General features: G+C 55.3%; 1 protein-coding gene across 1 annotated transcript in view; it reads right to left on the bottom strand.

Moving 5' to 3' along the window:
- CNPY1 (canopy FGF signaling regulator 1) overlaps nt 1–18,651 on the bottom strand; it is a 36,222-nt gene extending 17,571 nt beyond the window's left edge. Inside the window, 1 exon segment of the mRNA XM_021693009.2 lies at nt 18,556–18,651. Coding sequence (XP_021548684.2) covers nt 18,556–18,651 — 96 coding nt within the window.
- Between the last annotated feature and the right edge of the window lie 1,494 nt (nt 18,652–20,145).

Raw genomic sequence — 20,145 nt, forward strand, 5'->3', positions numbered from 1 at the left:
GCTCCTGCCCATCCATCTCCGTTGGCAGCCCCAAAAGGGAGGGCTCTTGCTCAAGGTCACAAACCAGTGTCTATGCCGAAGCCAGAAGACGACCGGGTCTACCTGATGCTCGAGTCCTTCTCCGCGTGTCAGGGGCCAGAGGGAGCGACCCCTCCCAGCTGGGGATCTCGGCAGTCCTCCCGAGAGCCCCCCACACGGATCTCTACTTCTGTGCCCGCCCCCGAGCAGCACCGAGGAGGTGCCCCCAAGGTCACCGTGCCTAGGAGAATTAGTGTCCCGGAACTCATCTCCCGTCTGGTGATCTTTGTCAACGGCTCTCAAAGCCTCCCTTTCCCTCCGAAGTTTCCAGGGAAAGAACGTGCTAACACCTCAGGCTCAGCCGCAGCCCAGGAGACCCGGCCTCCCTGCTCGCGGGCTGCTCGGCGCCCACCGTCAGGTCTCGCCCCCTTTGTCCTGGGGGAAAAACAGTGGCAATCCTCTAAATGCGTCCCCATTATCCCTCCATTCTTTACCCGATTTGAGGATTCCAACAACCCGTATTCAGAGGAATAAGGAGCAATTAACAGGACTAGGGATTTATTAAGGATAAGTCATGCAGACAGTTTTGACAGCTTGGTTTGAGTGTGACAGAATTACGAAATGCATTATGTATTTAGACTTTTGTGCAGCGTCTAATACCAGGCTTGTGAAATTATTCTTGCCAAATGGGCTGAACCAGCCTGGATGAGAACAGTCTCATGTACCGGAAATGAACTCAAACATCAGAGACAAAGGGTAAATGGCATCCAGCCGCACACCCAGATGGGGGTCGGGAGGGGCGGGGGAAGGGAGCGGTGTTTCCTGAAGGGCCGTGGAGGTCAATGTTAGGGTTCGTTTCCCTTAACACCTCTCTTAGTGATCTGCAGGGAGAGGGCGCGGTGCCCGCTACAGGGGTATACGGGGGGGGGGGGTCGTGCCAGCCCCAGCCAGGCGGCCCTCCACCAGCAGCCTAGCAGCCTGCCAACAAGAAGAGGGGTGGCAGAGGGGACGTCACCCCACCCTTCCAGCATCCCCATCGCCTGAGACAGCCTAGCAGATGACTGGGTAGAGAGGAGAAACCCACTCAGCCTCATGGAATCAGAGAGACAGCAGGAAGGCCCCAGGTCATCAACTCTGAAGCCTGTTGTGGGTCACACTGTGTCCCCCCAGAAACGACATGCTTCCATCCAAACCCTTGGTACCTGTGAATGCAGCCTTATTTGTCAACAGGGTCTTTGCAGGTATAATTAGCTCAGACGAGGTCGTAGTCATTTAGGATGGGTTTTAACCCGACATGGCTGGTGTCCTTATAAGACCTGGAGAAGACACGGACACTCAGAGAGGGGACCTCCGTGTCCCACAGAGGCAGAGATGAGGGGCGGGGTACAGCCACCAGCAGAAGCTAGGCGGGACAGGGAATCCGTGTTTCCTGAGCGCTCAAGAGAGAACCAAGCCTGCCGACACCCTGGTTTGGACTTCGGGCCTCCTGACCGGTGAGAAAATCTGGTTTCTGTTTCAGCCACCCCGTCCGTGGTATTCCTTCACGGCAGTCCCGGGAGACATGCCAGTCCGGTGTCAGGCACAAAGAACTGATGGGGGATCCAATGGGCCTGCCCCTCTGAGCTAGAGGTGGAGCTGTGGACGCACCCCCAGGACAGGCATGGCCAGAGGAAGGTTTTCCATCCTCTCCAGGGCCCAGGGGATGACTTAGGTCCTCGGGGAGTGGCACATCCCAGCACACTTTTTGTTTGTACTGATGCAAAGAAGCCTGCACGGCCAGCATCTGGTTAATTAACCCTCTTCTGTGCCAAGCTACTACAATCCTTCATTCTCTCCCATCACTTTATGCCCTCTGATAATTATTCTTTTTAATCTGTTCAGGGGTGTTGAATCATCTGTTTTATTTCTTCTCCCTGAGGATGGTATAGCATTTAATCCATCTACATGCCCAAATGCTAAAGCTGCTCTTTTCTCCCTTGGCTAGAATATTCTGGTTCATGGGAACACGGTGCCTCTGCCCCCGTGACAGAGCGTGGCCAACTCTCAAGCCCGTCCCGGGCAGAGTGCGTGCACAAGCGCAGGGAAGAAGGCGGCACCGGGGACGCAGGGACCTGTCACAGGCTCACCTCCTGGACCAGAGGCTCGCGGTGGGAAGCTGCCCTCCGGGGAAGCAGGACTGACCAGAGCACAAAGCCGCAGCTCCCAAGTCTTGCCTAGAAATGCCAACCTCATCTAGAGACTGTTTCCCTACTGTGCCCGGCTTGGTCAGCACACACCTCGACCACAGACACGTATCCTCAAGTTAACTGCTCAGGGGGCTAACAGGTGACGGATCCTCTTTTTTCCTTGACATTCTATCGCTTTCCTAGAGTCTTCACAAAACAGCGCAAATCGTCCCCAAACACGTCACAGAACCAATAGAGAAGTGGCACCTCCACGGGCAGAGGCTTATTCTTTTATCCTTTCATTTCACAGACATTGAGAACACACGGGAAGCAGATCCTCTGCTGTGAGGTGCAGGGAGCGGGGGTGCAAGGAGAAGATGCGGTTCGGAACAGACGTAGGACAGTGTACCAACTGGAAAATAACACACGCTCTAAAGAAGCCACAGAAATACTTCTGGTGTTAGGAAAATGTGAGGGAAAGTTTGTGTTTCAGTCTCTGACAAACTCATCTTCATAAAGAGCTGACAAGGTGTCATCCGAGCCCCGGGAGGGGGGGCATGGCTCGCTTCCTAACCGGGACTTCCACCGTCAGGGAGGGGAAGCTGGACCGCACCGCACGCCACGTCCAAAGCCGCGCTCCGCGCAGATGCAACACTTACACCTAAGAGCACAAACTCCTGGGAGAAAATTCAGAAAACTGTTAGTATGACAGAGTGGGGAGGCCTCCTTCAACAAGAGGAGAAACCCCCAGCTGTCGAGAGTCAAGGCTGTGCATGAGCCAAAAGGGGCAAGGCCACCCACACACCGTGACCAGGGACACGCGGGCGCAGCGGGGAGGGCGGACGAGAGGTCCTGTCCCTGTCCGCTGAGTTGTGAAATAATCATGATGTAAGACCCAAGCCAACAGACAACGGGTAAAGAACACACACACACACACACCTGGAAACACAGGAAATCTAACCCCATGGTGTGCTGCTGAAAAAATGCATCACTTCATTCGGAACCAATGAAAGCAAAATTGAGACGAGTGAAATACCACCTTTCGTTGATTAGAATACCAAAAATAAAGAATGATGTAATCCAGAGCAGGAGAAAATGCAAGAAAGCTCTCATCCTCCTCGGGCGGGGGCATCAAATGCCGCAAGCCTCAGGGGAGAATAATCGGGCAACGCGGCTCAATCGAAAGCGCACACATGGTGGGACCCCTGCCCCTCGGGGCGTCCGCGCTGTGGGAAGCGCGCTCACCATGCAGGAGGACATGCCGCCAGGGTCTGACTGCAACACTGCTGGGTCCTGCAGCACACGGGACACGCCGCTCGGCAGGACGGTCGGCGGGGGGCAGACATTGACCGAAATGGGTGGGGTCTCTGTCCATTGGGCTGGAGGGGTTCTGACGCATCTTCATTAGGGGGGTGTCCTAGTCTGCTCAGGCTGCACTGTCCAGGGGCTTAGGCAACAGGAATGGACTTCTCCTGGTTCTGGAGGCTGGGAGCCCAGGATGGCGGCGCCAGCGGGTTCTGTTCCCGGTGAGGACTGTCCTGCTGGCTTGCTCTGTCCTCACATGGCAGAGACTGAGCTTTGGAGCCTCCTTCTCTTCCCATGAGGACCCCAGTCCCATCGGATCGGGGCCCCAGCCTTGTGGCCTCCTTGAACCTGACTCACCTCCCTAAAAGCCCCATGTCCAATGTGCTCACGTGGGGGGCTAGTGCTTAGACATACGGATGGGGTGGGGTGCAATGCAGTCTAGAGAATGGGGAAAGCATGGAAACTGCACATTTGAGTTTATTTTATTTAACATTTCCGCATTCTTCAGAGGGATATATAGAGCATGATTTTAGTATTACTTTAAACTGACAAAAAGACAAAATCAGAAAAAATACTGAATGTGTGGATGTTTGTGGGAGTTCGGGTGAACATGGGGAAAGCTGGTGGGGGCTCTCTGACTGCTGACCATCCGAGTGGGTGGGAAGGTGGGTTACACAAGCGTCTGCATACCTCCAGCTAAGATCACTGTGTGTTACTTGGGTAATGTAAAATTTTTAATGAAAAAAAAATTTAGAAAGCCCAAAGTGGAGTCATCAGACTAAAGTGTCCCTGTTCCGACTTCCTCCCACCCGAGAGCCACTCACAGCCCAGCAGGAGCCCCCAGCCCCCGGGAACCCACAGAGACCCAGCCTCCGGGCGGCATCGCCTGACCCCCTCCATCAGAACTCGGTGCCTTCAGGACAGCCCGAGAGCTACCTGGCTAAACAGATGATCTTGTTAGTGAAATCTAGCCTCTACCATATTAGAGATGACCCTAATTCTACATTTTCATACGGAAGGGAGAGTAGAGCTCTCCAGACGGGCCCAGACTCCAACAGTTCATCATGGCTGGAGAGACTCTCTCCCTCTCATGTTTCCAGAAAGTTCACAGAGAAAGACATGAGAAGGGCCCAAAGAGCCTAATTATTTTTTCACTTGACTTAAACAATGGGCAGGAGAATAAGACCTTCTTAATCTAAAATTTAAAGTCTCTCAATCAGAGCTTTGCCCACCCCAACACTTCCCTTCACAGATTTCCACTCCTCTTCCCAGCGTGGGACGGCTGAGGGGCTGCCAGGTCTCAGGCCGCTGGGCGACGCTGGCCCTGGTCACAGCTCACCTCCCCTTCCCTGTCCCACATGAAGCTCTGTGGGAGGGATGGGCTACTGTCCCCAACGTGCCGGTCACGTGGAGACCGGAGATAAGGATGTTCAGGTTGGGCACTGAATTAGACCCTCTGTGCTGTGCCAGGCAGCCTCTCGTCTAGAGCCAAACCCCAAAGACGGGGAGCTTGTCTGTACTTCCTTCCACAGGACATCCCGAGGCTCCCATTTTTCTCCAAACACGTGGCATCTTGGTCTTTTAAAAGGTGCCTCTGTTGTTAGAGACCTGGTTGTGGACCTGGACCATCCACCTGTACAGAAAGCACTGCGCCCCAGCGGTGAGCACTGGCTTGGCGGCCTGGGAGGCCACCGGAGGGCGGTGGACACCACAGAGGACATGCTGGGCGGAGGGATGACCGAGGCCCAGGGGCCGGTCTCCAGATCACCCAGAGAAACCAGACACACGACTGTTGGTAGGAAGTCTTCCATACATGACTGTTGGCTCCAGGTCTTGTTTTGGTTTTCACGTTGTGAGGACTGGATGTGCCCGAGCCTCCAATCTCTCTCCCCTGCGGGACCTCGCGCTTCACCCCTGCCATGCTCCGGCCTTGCTTGCTTCTGCACACGGTGGCTTAAAACAGCAGAACTCTGCTCTCGCCCTTCTGGAGGCCAGAGTGTGACACTGAGGTGTCGGCAGGGCCTCGCTCCCTCTGAAGGCTCCAGGGAGCATCCTTCCGGGCCCGGCTCCAGCTGCCGGGGTCCCGGCCCTCCTCGGGGACCCTGGCTTGCAGCGGCACCCTCCGATCCCTGCCTCTCTTCCTGAGGCGACCTCCCCTCCGCGTAAGTGTCTCTGCTGGCCTTCTGGGAAGGACTGCAGTCCTTGGATTAGGGCTTACCTCAATCCAGGATGACCCCGTCTTAACTAAGAACATCTGTGAAGATCCTATTGAAAGATAAGGTCACATTCTGAGGTTCCGGGTGGACGTGAATTTGGGGGGCACTGTCGCCCCAGTGCACTGCCTCATCAGACTTGGGTACCCCAACTCCTCAGTGTCCTCCTGACGCGTCCCCCTCTCCCAGCCGGATCTGACCACAGTCCAGGTCCAGAGCGGGCAGCAAGCGTTCTTCAATCCTAAGAGAGCGATGCACCTCGAGCGGGGCGTCTCTGTAGTTAGAGCCATGACTTTCCCCAAACACTGGAATTCCCCATCTGAGGAAAGAAAACTCCTGATCTCCGCAGAACAGGGCTTCTCCCCCTAAGCACTGCTGACATTTAAGACCGGAGAATCCTCTGCTGTGGGGCCTCTCCTGCGCTTGCAGGACGTCTAACAACACCCCAGCTCTACCCACTAGAGGCCAGGAGCAATTCCTCTCCCCAGGCTGTACGTGTCTGCAGGGGCTCATCAGGCCTCCGAGTCACTGCCCTGGGCTCCCACGGAGTGGCATCCCGGCTGAACTCCAGGGTGCTTAGTCTTGGCATCCTTGGCCGTTAAGCCCAGGCCAGTCCCACCTGCTGGCCCTCAGTGCGCATGCCCGCCGGACAGGCCTCTGCAGCCCGCCCGCGCTGTGAAATGTGGGACTGTTTACTTGTTCGTAGACTTCTTGTTGTAGAGCGGCTCTTTGCAAAAGAAAAAATTGGGTCATAGTATGCCAAATCCTTGACCATTAATCTCTGCCTTCTACGTTCAGTGTTTATTTTTTAAAATTGAAATTCAAAGAACACTGTCCATATTTGGCACTCGGCTCTGTTGCTTAACACTAAGCTAAACGACAGGATTTCTTTCCCTCAACACTGTGTGACTCTCGCATGTAGGTCATTACACTGGTCATGGCATTTAAAACTGGGAGGTTCAGAGAACACTGAGCAAGTCCACACAGTGTGTGGTGCAGCAAGGGCCTGCCGAGCACACAGCGGGGTTGGGGTGGTGGCAGCCTTCCACTGGGCGGGCCATCCTGCTCGGCTCACCCTCCCTGCAGGTCAGGACCCGGGCATCTCCTTGTCAGACGGAGGTGTGCCCGAAGACACACAGCCCACACTCAGAAATGGGATCATTCCTTCTTGGTATTTCTGTTTCCTGAGAGCTGCTTAGCTGAGAGTTGGGGAGCTCTGGCTGCCTTCAGCCTCACACAGTCCAACCACAGGAAACCCCAGGCAGGGCGTCAGGCCAAGTGGTGACGGCTGAAGGGATAGAGTTCCGGGGAAATGCCTCGGAAACGGGGAAGGGGGATTGCGCCTCGTCTGTTGCCTAGACGTCTAAGTCTTGAGCCCCTGAACACCATCAACCTAGGATGTCCAGAAGCATTAGAAGGGACCTCAGCGAAAAGGGGTCCCCTCCTTGCTGTAAATTATCCTAACCCCCACTGCACATTTTGCATTAAAGTGTGACAACCAGGTCAGCTTGGATTCCAGATGACAGTTTGAGTGCATAAAACAGAATCTGTGCAAATACTGGCTCAAAATAATAAATAGGAGTTTACTTAGATCGATGGCTAGTAGGATACTCCATAGGTAAAAGTGATATTGATATTTGCTTGTTTGTTTATTTATAGCAGGCTCCGCACCCAGCATGGAGCCCAATGTGGGGCTGGAACTCATAACCCCGACTGAGATCAAGACGTGAGCTCAAATCGAGAGTAGGGCACTTAACCGACTGAGCCACCCAGGTGCCCCGATAGTGACATTTAGAGAGGAAAAAAATTCGTTCGGAAAGTTCAGCCTGATTTTTCAAGCCAATATGTTAACAGTGAAGGTTTCTGTCTTTTCTGCTTGCCCAAGAGACATATCTGTAGACAGTCCTGAGGCTATCTCTTTCCCACGGTCATTGTCTTTTTATATAATTCTTTGACAGTAATTCTTCGCCATTTTGGAACCAGGAAACCTTTATGTACCATTGCTTTATTTTACGTTGCCTACCATCTCCTCCTAGAAATATTGCCGGAAATTTTTCTTAAACCCAAAGGAGAAGAACTTGCATTGAAAATTCCCACTATACCCTTACTAAATTATCCCATATCCCAAGAATGAAAAGCTTGCCACGTGGATGGAGTACCTTTCAGCCTGGCCACAGGCCAGGGCCGTGGCTTCTCCTGCCCACGGGCATCTCCAGCCCCTGGGGAACATTGCTACAAAGTCCGTCTCGCAAATCAGAAAGACACCCCAAAGATTCTCAAAGCAACTTAATGTTCGAGTTCCCTTTTTGTGTTTTTTCCAGTTTGTGGCCAAGAGAGAGGCTGGAGGAGGCCGCAGATCACCCGGGTCACAGCAGGCTAGAGAGGCCCGGCACGAGAATGAAGAGAAGACCCCGTGTACCCACCCGGCGTCAGGGAGTCCTGGGGATTCCCACGGCTCACTCCCCACAGTCCTTGCCCGGTTCGAAACCCCGGGGAGGCGCAAGAGGGCATCGAGCCTGAATCCCACCCGCCTGCAATACCAGGTGTAGGAAGATCTGAGCCTGCTCGGGAGAAGCAGTCTGGGCTGCAGGCCATCCTGTCACTGTGGAAGTCTGTGAGCAGACCGGTCTTGGCGGCTGACCTTCAAGCGCCAGCCGAACGGGGCAAATGGTCCGCTCCTCTGCCCCTAGTTGCTGCAGCACCCACCAAGAGGATTAAAATAATCTCTTCCCCTTTTAATTTTCATCCCCCGCCGCCCCCCTTCCCTGGGGACGCAGGACTGTTTGATCCGCGGTTGGGGCGGGGAAGGCCGTGGCGAGGATGGGAAGCCCTGTGGTCCCCCTGCTGGCCCCTCCAGGAAGAGCACTAGCACCCCCACGCTGGGGCAAACAGTTGGGCGGGGGAAAGGTGCCTTCGCCCCACCCGGGGCCACAAACAGTCCCGCTGCCTGAGGGCCCCCCTTGGGTCCCAGCCAGGCCTGCCAACCCTCCTGGGTCATGAGACTGAGTCTCGCACTCTCTGTTCTGTGACAGGTAGCCCCAAGCTAGTGCGTTTGCTCCCGTCCTCGGGCCTGCATTCTCACCCCGGCCCCCCTGGAGACCTCACAGGCTGAGAAGGAGGCGGTTTGTGGGCAGGGGTGGTTTCAGTCTGGGGGGTGGCCAATGGCCCTGACCCAGAGGCAGCCCCGGGACAGGTCCTGGGCGATTCAGAGGTGGGGGCGCAGAGGGGCTGCGTGAGACGGGAAAGTGGGTGAAGGAGGACTCAGCGGTCCCGCAGGACCCAGAAGGCCTGCAGCTGCATGTGCAGCAGAGGGTTCCCAGACACGGAGTGAGCAAGGGCTGGGCAGCCCAGCAGGTCACACAAACAGGGCGAAGGATCAGGAACCTTCAGCCCTCGCTCAGCGCTCGGCGTCTGGCAGGCAAGGGAAGGTGGAGCCTGTCACCTTTCCGGGATGGATGCGGTTGAAAAAGGCCTGTGGTGGAGGAGGTGGGTACTTTCTGGGTCAGGAATATTCTCCGGAAGGGGGCGAAGGTAGCTGGAGGCTACCTGGCTAATGAGGAGCATCTGGGCTGAGTAGGAGCAGAAGAGGTGGTGGGATGTGTGAGGGGAGGTAGAGAGCACGAGGAAGGCTCCTCCCACCCCAGAACAAGCAGACAAAACCAGGGGCCGGCCCCAGTTCCCTAATGCAGATTCCGCACCCACAGAGTCCCGGCTGTCATGTGCAAACCCCCTGCTGACGCTCTGGGACGGACCCATGTTGGCGCCACCAGGCGTCATCCAGGTGCATCTGCGTGTTTTCTGCCCCTTGTCGGCGCCCTGCCTGCCCTTCCTGCTCCTGCCTCCAGGGAGGTGAGTGCTGCGGGGCCAAGACCCAGGGTCAGCCCCCCTCGGCCAGCGTGGGGCTTCCCGGCAGGGGAGAGCAGAGCACCAGAGGGAGTGTTCCAAAGACCGGGAGAGGCCCGAGCCTAGGTCCACGGTCACAGTAACCACAAAGGTACCCTGGGTCCAAGAAGGAACTTTGGGCTTCACGGAACCCTTGGGACTAAGACGAGCAGGTGTCACTGGAGGACATAGAAGCCGCGGATACGCAGCGCACACACCTGGATCACAGTGCTGAGGGCCGCCGCCCCACGGACAGGCCGCCACTCTGCTCCGGAAGCCGGCGGGCCGGGCGGATGGGGAAGCTGGCATGCGGCCCCCAGCCCGCCGCCTCCACCGGGCACAGGGGGGCCGGACGCCTCGGCCCTCTTGGCAGCTGGGGTTCTTTCTGGGACTGAGGTCTTGCCAATGGATGCATTCCCATGTGACTGGGAAGATGGGGGAGGGGAGGCCATCTACCCGCGGCTTGCGCGGTCCGGCTCCGGCCAGCATGTCTGCACCCCCCACCCCGGGCTTCCCGAGCGGTTCCCAGCACCCCAGCGTGGGAACCATAGTAGTAGGACGGGGCTGGGGGTGAGGGCTTCCATTTTCTTCCTTCTGTGGCAGCGGACCCAGCAGGCAGGTCCCGGCTGCAAGGTCAGCGGCCACAGTCACTTGCTGGGCCCTGAGTCCCAGCTCACAACAGTTCCCCTGAATCCAGGTGGGCCGCTCGACCGTGGCCTCTGGACTCTCCCTTCTCCAGCGGGCAGCTCCCTGGTGGTCTGGATGTGCTGTGTGGAAGCATCTAAAAGCCTCGATCAAATTCCTTTCTGTTTCAAATAGTCGGAGGGATTCTTATTCTCCGTAGAGCCCTGACTGCTAGCGTTTGCTAGAAGAATTGGCCACAGGCAAGAAACCCTCGGGGGTCAGAGTACGGGCGGGGCTGGTCTCACCTGGTAACAGGCAAGCCCTGTGGGGCGAGCCGGTGTTTGCACCTGCCCTGGGAGGCTGACGAGCTTCAGGCTGCTCCGAACTCGAGCTCTGTTAATGCCTCTGCGGAAACTTCGCGCACACACGGAGCCCCGGGATGCACGCCGTGTCACCGGGCACAACTGCAAAATGGTCACCGTACTGTCCCTTTCTTCTCCTGGACACACAGCTCAGCCGTTTCCATGGCATGTGGGCAGAAGTAAGGCATCCCACTTTTCATTAGGTCTGCCCAGAAAACCTTCCCAAGGAATCCTCCCTCCCCCACCATCCTGCTCATGACCAGGACTCTAAGGACGGTGACGAGGAGTCCGGGTGGAGCAGACTCCCTGCAGACCCACACGGGACCCCCGCGTGAGCAAGGACTTGGCTCCCACCATGGGACACTAAAGGATTATGCTGCACTTTCAGTGAAAGCTTGAGTAGTAATATTTCTCTTTTTAAAGAATCTAGAGAAGGAAAATAAAAGACGATACACAATAAAAGTCACCAAACACATTTTCCTCACAAGTGCACAGAAAGAACCCCAAGTGTTATGGTCTTGAGGACTAGGTTTCACTCCGCTTGCTCTTCCTTGGGAGGAAAGCAAGATGAAGAGCGTGAGCAGACCAGTCAGTGTTTCGGACTGAACACACTAACACCTGTTCATTTCCTAGTAGGAGGTTGGGAGAGACGAGACCTGAGTCCCAGGGGAGGTTCTTGGCCAGCAAGGGCTACAGGGAGAAGACAGCGCCTGACCAGAGACAGAGCTGAAGAGCCACCCAGTCCGACACCATCTTCCTGAGACTCTCACAACGTCCAGAGGACAAGTGCGTGCTGACTTACTCATACGCCAGTATGAGCCCAGGAATGGGCACTGAGCAAATCAGGAGAAAGCCACAGTATAGCTTTATGTCAAGTATTTTGTAAAAAAGAAAATCATGAGTCCATGTGTGGCTTTCCAACAAGAACAGTGCTACATTTAAGCATTGGGGAATTCTTGAAATGACATGGAATTCATTTGATTTCTCAAAAAAAAAAAATGAATGCACACTTTGTGTTTTTAAATTATAGTGATAATGTGTTCACTATGGAAAAAAATGTAAAAGACAAGCAAAAAGAGAAGACAGTCACAGTAATACCCAAAGATAACCGTGACCACCACTGTGATGTGTATTCTGGAAGCTTTCTGCCCACAACGTATGTGTACACATAGGGTAGTCTGTACGCACTGGCAAATAACCTCTTTTTTTGCACTTAAAAACTGGAAAACAACTTTCTGGCTTGTTTTTTGGTTTGTTTTTTTTTTTTTCTGTTGGTGAACTACAGTTTCCTGGAGACATAATTTTATTCACAACTATTATCAAAGTAACATTTATTACAATGTTATCTGTGGGCTGACAATGTCCACAGACCAACTTAGGGGTGATCCCCCAAATTCCTGCTTGCTCGGTAGAGTTCCCAGCCCTACAATCCATCCACACACCATCTCCTCCTCTTGCTGACCAGAAAATGCAAGGAAGGATGCCTGACTGGTCCCCACCACCATCTCCAGGCTCCCCCACCACACTGGGGTTCCCACCAGCTGCTTGTCCCCCCGACTCCCCGAGCACTCCACACTTAGCACCAGATGCTGAACGGTCAAGAGCCGCCCTCCAGCCTCCCATGAACGGACCCTGCTCCTGCCACCCCCTTCCTGTGTTCAAGCAGGCACCTCCAGGAGACCCGAGTCGGGGTCTCCATCAGTAGAGACCATCAGTGGGCTGGTTCCCTTGCCCAGAGAGGGGTTTAGCCGTGGGTCTTTAAAGCTCTCCTGGCCCTGACCTAGGAGAGAAGTGCTTTGGGGCTGGGGTGGGGCTGGGGCTTCAGGACAAATTTCCCATGTGTTTTTTTTTTAATATTTTATTTATTTATTTGAGAGAGAGAGCATGGGGGGGAGGGTCAGAAGGAGAGGGAGAAACAGGCTCCCTTCTGAGCAGGGAGCCAGCACGGTGGGTACTCCATCCCAGGACCCCGAGATCACGACCTGAGCTAAAGTCAGATGCTTAACCAACTGAGCCACCCAGGTGCGCCCCCCCCAGTTTTTTTTTTTTTTGGTGGGCAGCAAAGCAAGGTTATTGAGCGATATAGCAAAGTGATAGTACGAAGCTCCCAAGGGGGGAGGGGAACCAAGAGGGTTGCCCCAAATCTCCCACGTGTTAAAAGAGGAACATGATACAAAGCTTTCCCTTTCATACTCTTGAGTGTTGTGATGGAGCTTTCATTTCGTAGGTGTGGTTGATTGAATCATCGGCTATTGGTGATTGAACTTTGCCTCCAGCCCCCTCCCCTCCCCAGGGGCCTGGGTGGGGTTGAGAGTTCAACCCCAAGGGTCACTTCATTAGCGTCAGCTCTCATCCCTTTCACTCAGGACACTACCCGGGTTCCAGGAGCTCTGTGCCAGGAGCAGGTCTTATGGTTATCACTTGTGGTGTTCACGGCGGTCAGGGTATCGCTCCTTCCGGGTGAGGACTCGTCTTGTCTACACCACACTTAGCACGGGCTGAACTTGCACCTGGATCCTGAGGCAGAGAGGCCACAGCGCGGGCACAGCCGCTGAGACTGCAGGAGCCAGGCCGCTGGGGCCACCGCTGCGCTGGGAAGACATCAGCCCCCACCGCTGCCCTGCATCCTTGGCCTAGGAACTGCATAGACCACCAAACTCCCAGCTATGTCTGCCATGGTGTATGGTCTCAGACAAGTCCTGGCGGTTTCTGCAGAGGGAGTCAGGAATTACTGCAGCACTGTTTGGGTATTAACGATCTTCCCAAATGAAGTATCTTTAGGCTACTGTCCCATGCTGAGAACAGCCATCTGCTATGGTGGCTTTCAGTTTTTTGGACATGACCCACTTTTTGCATCGCAGCTCGTTACACGGTGTCATGAGATAGCAGTTTCCTTTGCTATAAGATGCATTCTGACACTTTATGTATATTTTCACATGCTGGTTTCCCCCTACCACACCGATTTTATGGCCCACTGGCAGGTGGCAGACTACAGTCTGAAAATCACCAAGGGACTAAATTTCCCTCTGCTTCCTAGCTGGTCTATTACAAAAGCCCATGCCTCTCCTCACAATAGCAAACAGGGCCCCACATACAGTTTTGCAAGTTGTGCACTGCACAACTCCAAGATGCCGTAGGAATCCGGTGTTATACAGGATGTAACAGGATGTGGTAGCTCTATTGATAGCAAATGATGTGGAATCTGTCTAAATTGACTTACCAGCAAATTAAATTAATACCAATTTGCCAAAATTTAGGGAGTCACTAAAGCTTTCTGAGCCTCAACTGTATTTCTAAAATGAAGCCAATTAGAGGTGCCTGGCTGGCCCCATCAGTAGAACATGCAACTCTTGATCTTGGGGTTGTGAGTTCGAGCCCCATGTTGGGCGTGGAAATTACTTGAAAAAAAAAAAAAGAAAATGAAGCCAATTAAAGTGGCCTTATTTACCTTCCAGACGTGTTAAAAGAATCTACCAAAAAAGGCATTACCTTCTAGTCTACACCATCATCGTTATCGATTGATGGGATTTGCTGTTTGAACTTTCCAAGTTTAGAGAACTTGGCATATTCTCCGTCAGCCGAGGCAAAGCCGGCCTTCAGGCTCTGCATTTGCATCTCCTGCTCGTACCCGACACAGACGTGTCCGGGGCCCCGCCAGGCAGGAGCGCATAGGACTGGAGGTCCTGTGTCCAGTGGACGGACTGTAGGTCCGCAAACCGCTGACTCCGGTCTCCACCACGAGAGCACAGGTTCACTTCCACCCCACTCCTGCAGGTCTGGCTGTTGTAGTTTTTAGGAGAGCAGGATACACGCTTGCTGAGCAAGCAAACAAAACCTAACTGCCTCCGGGTTGGATTGTGCTGTGTCGCTCACTGTGTGGCAACACCTGCCGTCCACCCAGTTGTTGAAAACAAGGAAGACGTGACCTAGGAGCCCATGGCACTGCCCCTTGCCACATGGGCTTGGCATTGTCACGGAGCAGGGGAGGTGTTGGCCGCACAGGCCGCTCGTGCGGCACCGGGCACCGGGGGAGGGCTCGGTGCACCCTCTGCCCCGCTCGCCTGCAGGGACACCACAAGAGGAGGACAGGCGCGGGCGTCTCCTTAACAACGTCAGACAAAACGTGGCTGTGTGTGAACTCAGTGTCTCCATTTAGAACGAGGAGCAGGGAGAACATTCCCAGCACAGCCCCGTAAGTCTCTGGGGATGGTGGCCCGCGTGCTGCGCGTCCCTCCCCGGGACCGGTACGGACCCTAACACCGGACACCGAAGGCCTCCAAGCTACCTGGAAGATGATGTCAATCAAAGCAAAGGAGACGGTTCTCAGCCCCCTGCCCCACGTGCCATCCCCTTGCAGCCTGCTCAGGTGGGGGGGGGCCCTCGGACCCCTGCAGCCCGCTGAATCTGTGCAGCAGCTGCGTGTTGGCCTGGCCTCATCACAACTCGGAGATTTGGGGGCATCCTCCCCCAGGGTCTGGCCACCGCCCCCATGCTGGGTAGAGAGCTGGCGGGGGCTCCCGCCTCCGGCCGGGAGCACCCACACTTTCACGCTCAGATCTGTGAGCATAACTCAAAGGAAACGTGGAGGCCCACGGAGCGGCGGCGTGCCTGAAGGGGGCCTTCAGTGACCGTGTGCTTGGGGTCCCCCAGGCTTGGGAGCGGAAGGGGCAGAGCTATGGGAAGTGGGGGCCCAGTAGAGGCGTGCTCTCCGGGAGGAGCTCGGGCCTAATTCCACTGGGGACTTTCCAGAAGCTGTGCCCAGCACACTTGAGAAGTACTCTGAAGATCCCAAGAAGGGTTGAAAGCCCCATTCCTGGGGCTGCTCCCTGGGGGGTTATTCCCTTCTTGCTCAGCCGGGAAAAACGGTCAGGCAGAGGGAAGGTCTTGCAGGAAGTCAGCTGCAGCCCCAGGGAACTGGGAGTCTCTGCACCTGCCATGGCGCCCCCACTCCCCTAGCCCTGTCCCCGACCACCGGGGCCCCACCCAGTCCTCCAAGGGACAGCTCTTGCAGCGTCCCCACCTCCCAGCATCCTGCTGGTGGCCACGTGGGTGGCCACGTCTGGGAGTCTGTGGCTCTAGCGAGTGACCCCAGGGGCAGGCAAGCCCTTGCTTGTGTGTGAACGATGCCGAGGGAGGAAAGACCGAAGCAAGGGCTCAACACAAGGCCAGCTCAGAGCCAGCAAGGGACAGGGAGATGGCACGGCCCACCAGAACACAGTGGGGCCAGCAAGGCGGCGGCGGCCCGGCAGGCACGCAGGGGCAGGGCATCTGTGGCCACAGCTCAGGACTGCTTTCTCCCTGGCCGCCCTCTGGGGGTAGAATATGCCCCCTCGAATCTTCTCACCAAGTGAGACCTGGCCCAGAGCAGCTGGGGCACACGTGCCTCCCGTCCACGCTGCCCTCCCCAGACCAGCCCCAGCACCAGGCCAGACACAGAATGAAAGCCCTGCATGGACGCGGGCCATCTTGTGCATTTATTATCCACGCTGTGCTCGGAAGGCCAACTCACGTCGCTTCATCCTCTGTCCCCTCAGAAACTGGACTCTCTCAGGGGGCGCTCCCACTCGTGCTCTGAGGAAGGGGAGGCTTTCCAAGGACCCACTCTGCTCTGAGGACACAGCATGCACATTTCCTTTTATCCTTGGAGAAACACAGAATGAGAAGGGGAGAGAAAAAGCAGAAAAATGCAGGAAGGTGTGTGGTGTCGCCCGTCTGGCCAGCCACGTCCCTGAGGCCCAGGAGGGGACCCTGGCATCCGAAGCCTCTCCCAGCCTGGGCGGCTGGTGCGAACCCTCCCTCCTTCAGTGTCCTGCTAGGCGCTTCTTTTGTTCCTTGCTGAATGCCAAGCTGAGCACACACATCCTGCAAGCTCACAGCAGAAGGACAGAGAAATGCCTCTGGATCCACACCAGCAAGAACCACCTGGCTCCCATCCAAGATGGGCATTTGAAGGGCCTGACTTCATGCCGCGAGGCTCCCCTGCATTTCAAGTTTGGCCAAGCAGCCTGCTGGCTGAAGAAAACAACGCCACAGGGTTTTGAATCACGGCAGGGGAGAGTTTTCTGAGTTGGAGGATGCAAGACGCTCCAGTAGCTTCCTGGGGAAGATTGCAGGGCTCTTTAAACAATGGGGGCCGTTGGGGTCCTTCTGCTGTGAGTTGGCCAGAGGCAGGAAAACTGACCTCCACCCTGACCCCAAAACCACATGGTTCCCAAACAGGGGGGCTTTAAAGACCCGCCTTCTCGGGGCACTGCAGACCCACCCACACACCTGCTGGGGGGAAGCCCTGCTCTGGGGCCGGTGGCAGCTCCAAGCGGAGCACGACCCAGGGTAGCACCCACTTCCGGTAGCCGGGACTGTGAGGTCACCCTGGTCAAACCGATGAACGCGGTGGAAGGATGGCTTTCAAATGCCCTGTAGACCGAGTGTTTGCGGCAAAATTGAACAAGTTATTTCAACCCGATTGACTCAAAGTGGAATGTCCTTGGCAACAGGAGGAAGGGGAGAGCAGGCCTATATTCTCCAGGTGAACATAAGACTCTGTTGGGAGGGACCTGAGCCAGGACGGGGGAGGGCCGGGTGTGCCCCCGTGAGCCCCTGCGGCCCTCCACCCACCGCGGGCCCAGAGCTCTGCGTACCTGCCGCGTTCCCTCTGCCTGGGACCCTCCCCTTTGCCCTGTTACTCTTTAAAGACAGATGTCTTCCTTTCTCGTGGCCTAGGTGCGCTAACAGTGCATCAGATAGCCCACATTTTAACCTACTCTGATATTAACACCCCATTCATTTCCGAAGCTGTGTTGGCCTGTCCACAAGCATCCTCCCTGCCCTGCCTGACCGTGGGGGTCTGCTGCGGCAGGCGCCAGGGCCCCGGGCTGCTCCTCCGCAGTCTGCTGTGACCCCGTGGGGCCAGGGGGTACCTGGGGATAAGCAGGGCCTTCAGCCTGCAGTTAGCATGATCCTTTTGGTGACATGATCTGAACTTTCGGGGTCCGTCCTTGGCTATGACTTCAAGACACAACCAATCCAAGAAAGACCTGAGCACCCGCCCTCGCAGATGCGCTGACTTGGAGGAGAGCGTCCCGCCCTCCTGACTGAGGCAAACATCACACGGAGGCCCTCCCTAAAGGCTGTCACGTTCACGCAGTGCAACACCTCATGGCGTCCTCTGCTGGACCTTGTCCTCCCCTCCTGCCTTCCTCTCTGATGGGCGTGCAATCCCAGAAGACGGGGAAAAAGCAGACAGCCCTCTTCGATTATTTGCTCTAAAATAGAGTGCAGTGCATTGGACTAAAGAGCAAGAAACCCCAAACTTGTTTCTGTTTAGCTCGGAGTGAATTAAGTGATGCTGTAGAATAACTTCTCCGATTATATTTTGTTTAGGATGGCATTACAGTCGGCTTCCGTGTTTGGAGCATTAGGACCTTAGTGCCAGGCTGGGGAGGAGACGAGCCAGCGCTCACAGTGGCCCCACCCAACCCTCCCAGCTTCTCAGACCCACTGTCAGAGCCGCCAGAGGGTCTCTGCGAGGAAGCACATCCTTCTTTCCCTTCAGACAAGTGCCGGCGTCTGTCCCGGAGATGGGTCTTACCTTCCCACCCCACTAGCAATCTCTGTAGACCTTGGAGGGAGGGGTGGGAGCCTGGGGAGGGTGCTCAGCTTTCTAGTGGCTCCAGTCAGCCCCCGAAGCCGCTCTGGGACCCCTGCTGGCCTCGCCAAGAACCATGGAAGTGCTATTTTTATCTTGATGAACAACAGTGCTGCAATGTCTTCCAACATGACAAGACACAAAATTTAGGTGCTGGGAGAGAGACTTCAATTTCAAGCTTAAAGATTACTTTGGGTCCCCCAGGACTCAGAAGCAATTTAGAGCTGATACCCTGAACAAGAGGAAGGTTACAAGATTAAGACCAACTGCTGTTTGGATAAATGGTTGGTAATTGCCCACATCCGCAATTATACATTGGCTCATGATTTCTTTTCCGCTACCTTTCTCCTCTCCTGCGTCCCGTCAGGATTTATTCGGAAGGAGCCCACCTTGGTCTTCTGCCGAGCCTTGGTGACGTCATACTCCACCTCGTCCATCAGGGCCCTGCATGCTAAACAAGGCACAAAGCATCTGTTACCTCTGGAAGGGGCAGAGGAAGGCCCCCTCCGAGCCCTTCTCTAGCTGGACCCTCAGCAAGTACACACTTTCCAGAAACAGGGAATGGTTCTCGTCCTCTGACTGCTTCTCCACAAGCAGAAATGTGCAGAGTTGGGCGCCTGGGTGGCTCAGTTGGTTAAGCGACTGCCTTCGGCTCAGGTCATGATCCTCGAGTCCCGGGATCGAGTCCCGCATCGGGCTCCCTGCTGAGCAGGGAGTCTGCTTCTCCCTCTGACCTCCTCCCTCTCATGCTGTCTCTCATTCTCTCTCTCACAAATAAATAAAATCTTAAAAAAAAAAAAAAAAGAAATGTGCAGAGTTTTCAAAGACAGTCGACTGAGACTAGTTTTCTTTGTATACTCTTTCGTACAGTGTCTTTTTTTAAACCACATACAGTTGACTTTTTCATTTAAAATATACTTTTTTAAAGAATAGAGAGACCCTTGCTCCTAGCCTGTCAGAGATCCCCAAGCCCCACTGGGCCGCATTAATTACACTCAGGGAACCTCTGAATTATGGGAAAGGTTTGCCCCAAACTGGGCCCTGCTCCCAATGACACATTTTTGCTGGATTTAAAACCTCAGGGAGCCTCTGAAACTTACCTCTAATGGGCTATATGGCCAATTTAGCCCTTCTTTCTAGGTACCTCCTGCCCAGCTGAGAATTGTCACCATTAACAAGTAAATGAAATGATGCCTCCAACATCAGCCTCATTTGCTCAACAGGAAACTGATTCTGGACTTGCTGTCTTTGCCCCGACCGTGGATGAGGGGTGTTGGAGGAACCTGGCTTTCTGAACGACCCCCTCCTCCCAAGCGAGGCCCCCACCATTCAGGACTGCTCTGGTGTAGAAGGAGGCATGAGCACGTTCTTACTCAAACATTTCAGTCCCTTTGTTAGAACAGCATAACCTTTAAATGCCCGGAATGTGAATTCTGGCACCGGAGACCCCACCACTTTAGTGCTATCTCCTGATCAGACATTGGAACGGGACGGCTGAGGGCTCAGCCCGCACCGATGAGAACAAAGCCAACCAGAATCCTGCCGGCCGCTAACACCCTTGTCTGCTCCCTGCCTTCCAGGTGTGGACTAAGCTGTGCTCCCACGTGGCGTGCCTTCCACACGCACACAGCCCCGTGAGAGCGACCCCAGGACCACCCCCATCTCTCGGCCGGGACCGGGAGATCAAGCACCTTTCCCCAGGATTCACTCCTGAGTCGCTGGGGCGCGTGGGCCAGCCCGGGCGCCGTCCCGCCTCCATCCCTCCTGGCCAGGTGACTCTCAGCCCTTGTGAGCAGCCCTAGACCACTTTGATTACCTATTATGGAACGATAAGTCCTGTCTGTGTCCCCAGGACCACACGCGTCTCATGGTGGGGATTTCAAATTGTTTTGCAAGCTTGTTTCGGACAGAGTTGTATGTGGTTTGAACCT

This window comes from Neomonachus schauinslandi, chromosome 12, assembly GCF_002201575.2.
Source record: "Neomonachus schauinslandi chromosome 12, ASM220157v2, whole genome shotgun sequence".
NCBI classification, from domain to species: Eukaryota; Metazoa; Chordata; class Mammalia; order Carnivora; family Phocidae; genus Neomonachus; species Neomonachus schauinslandi.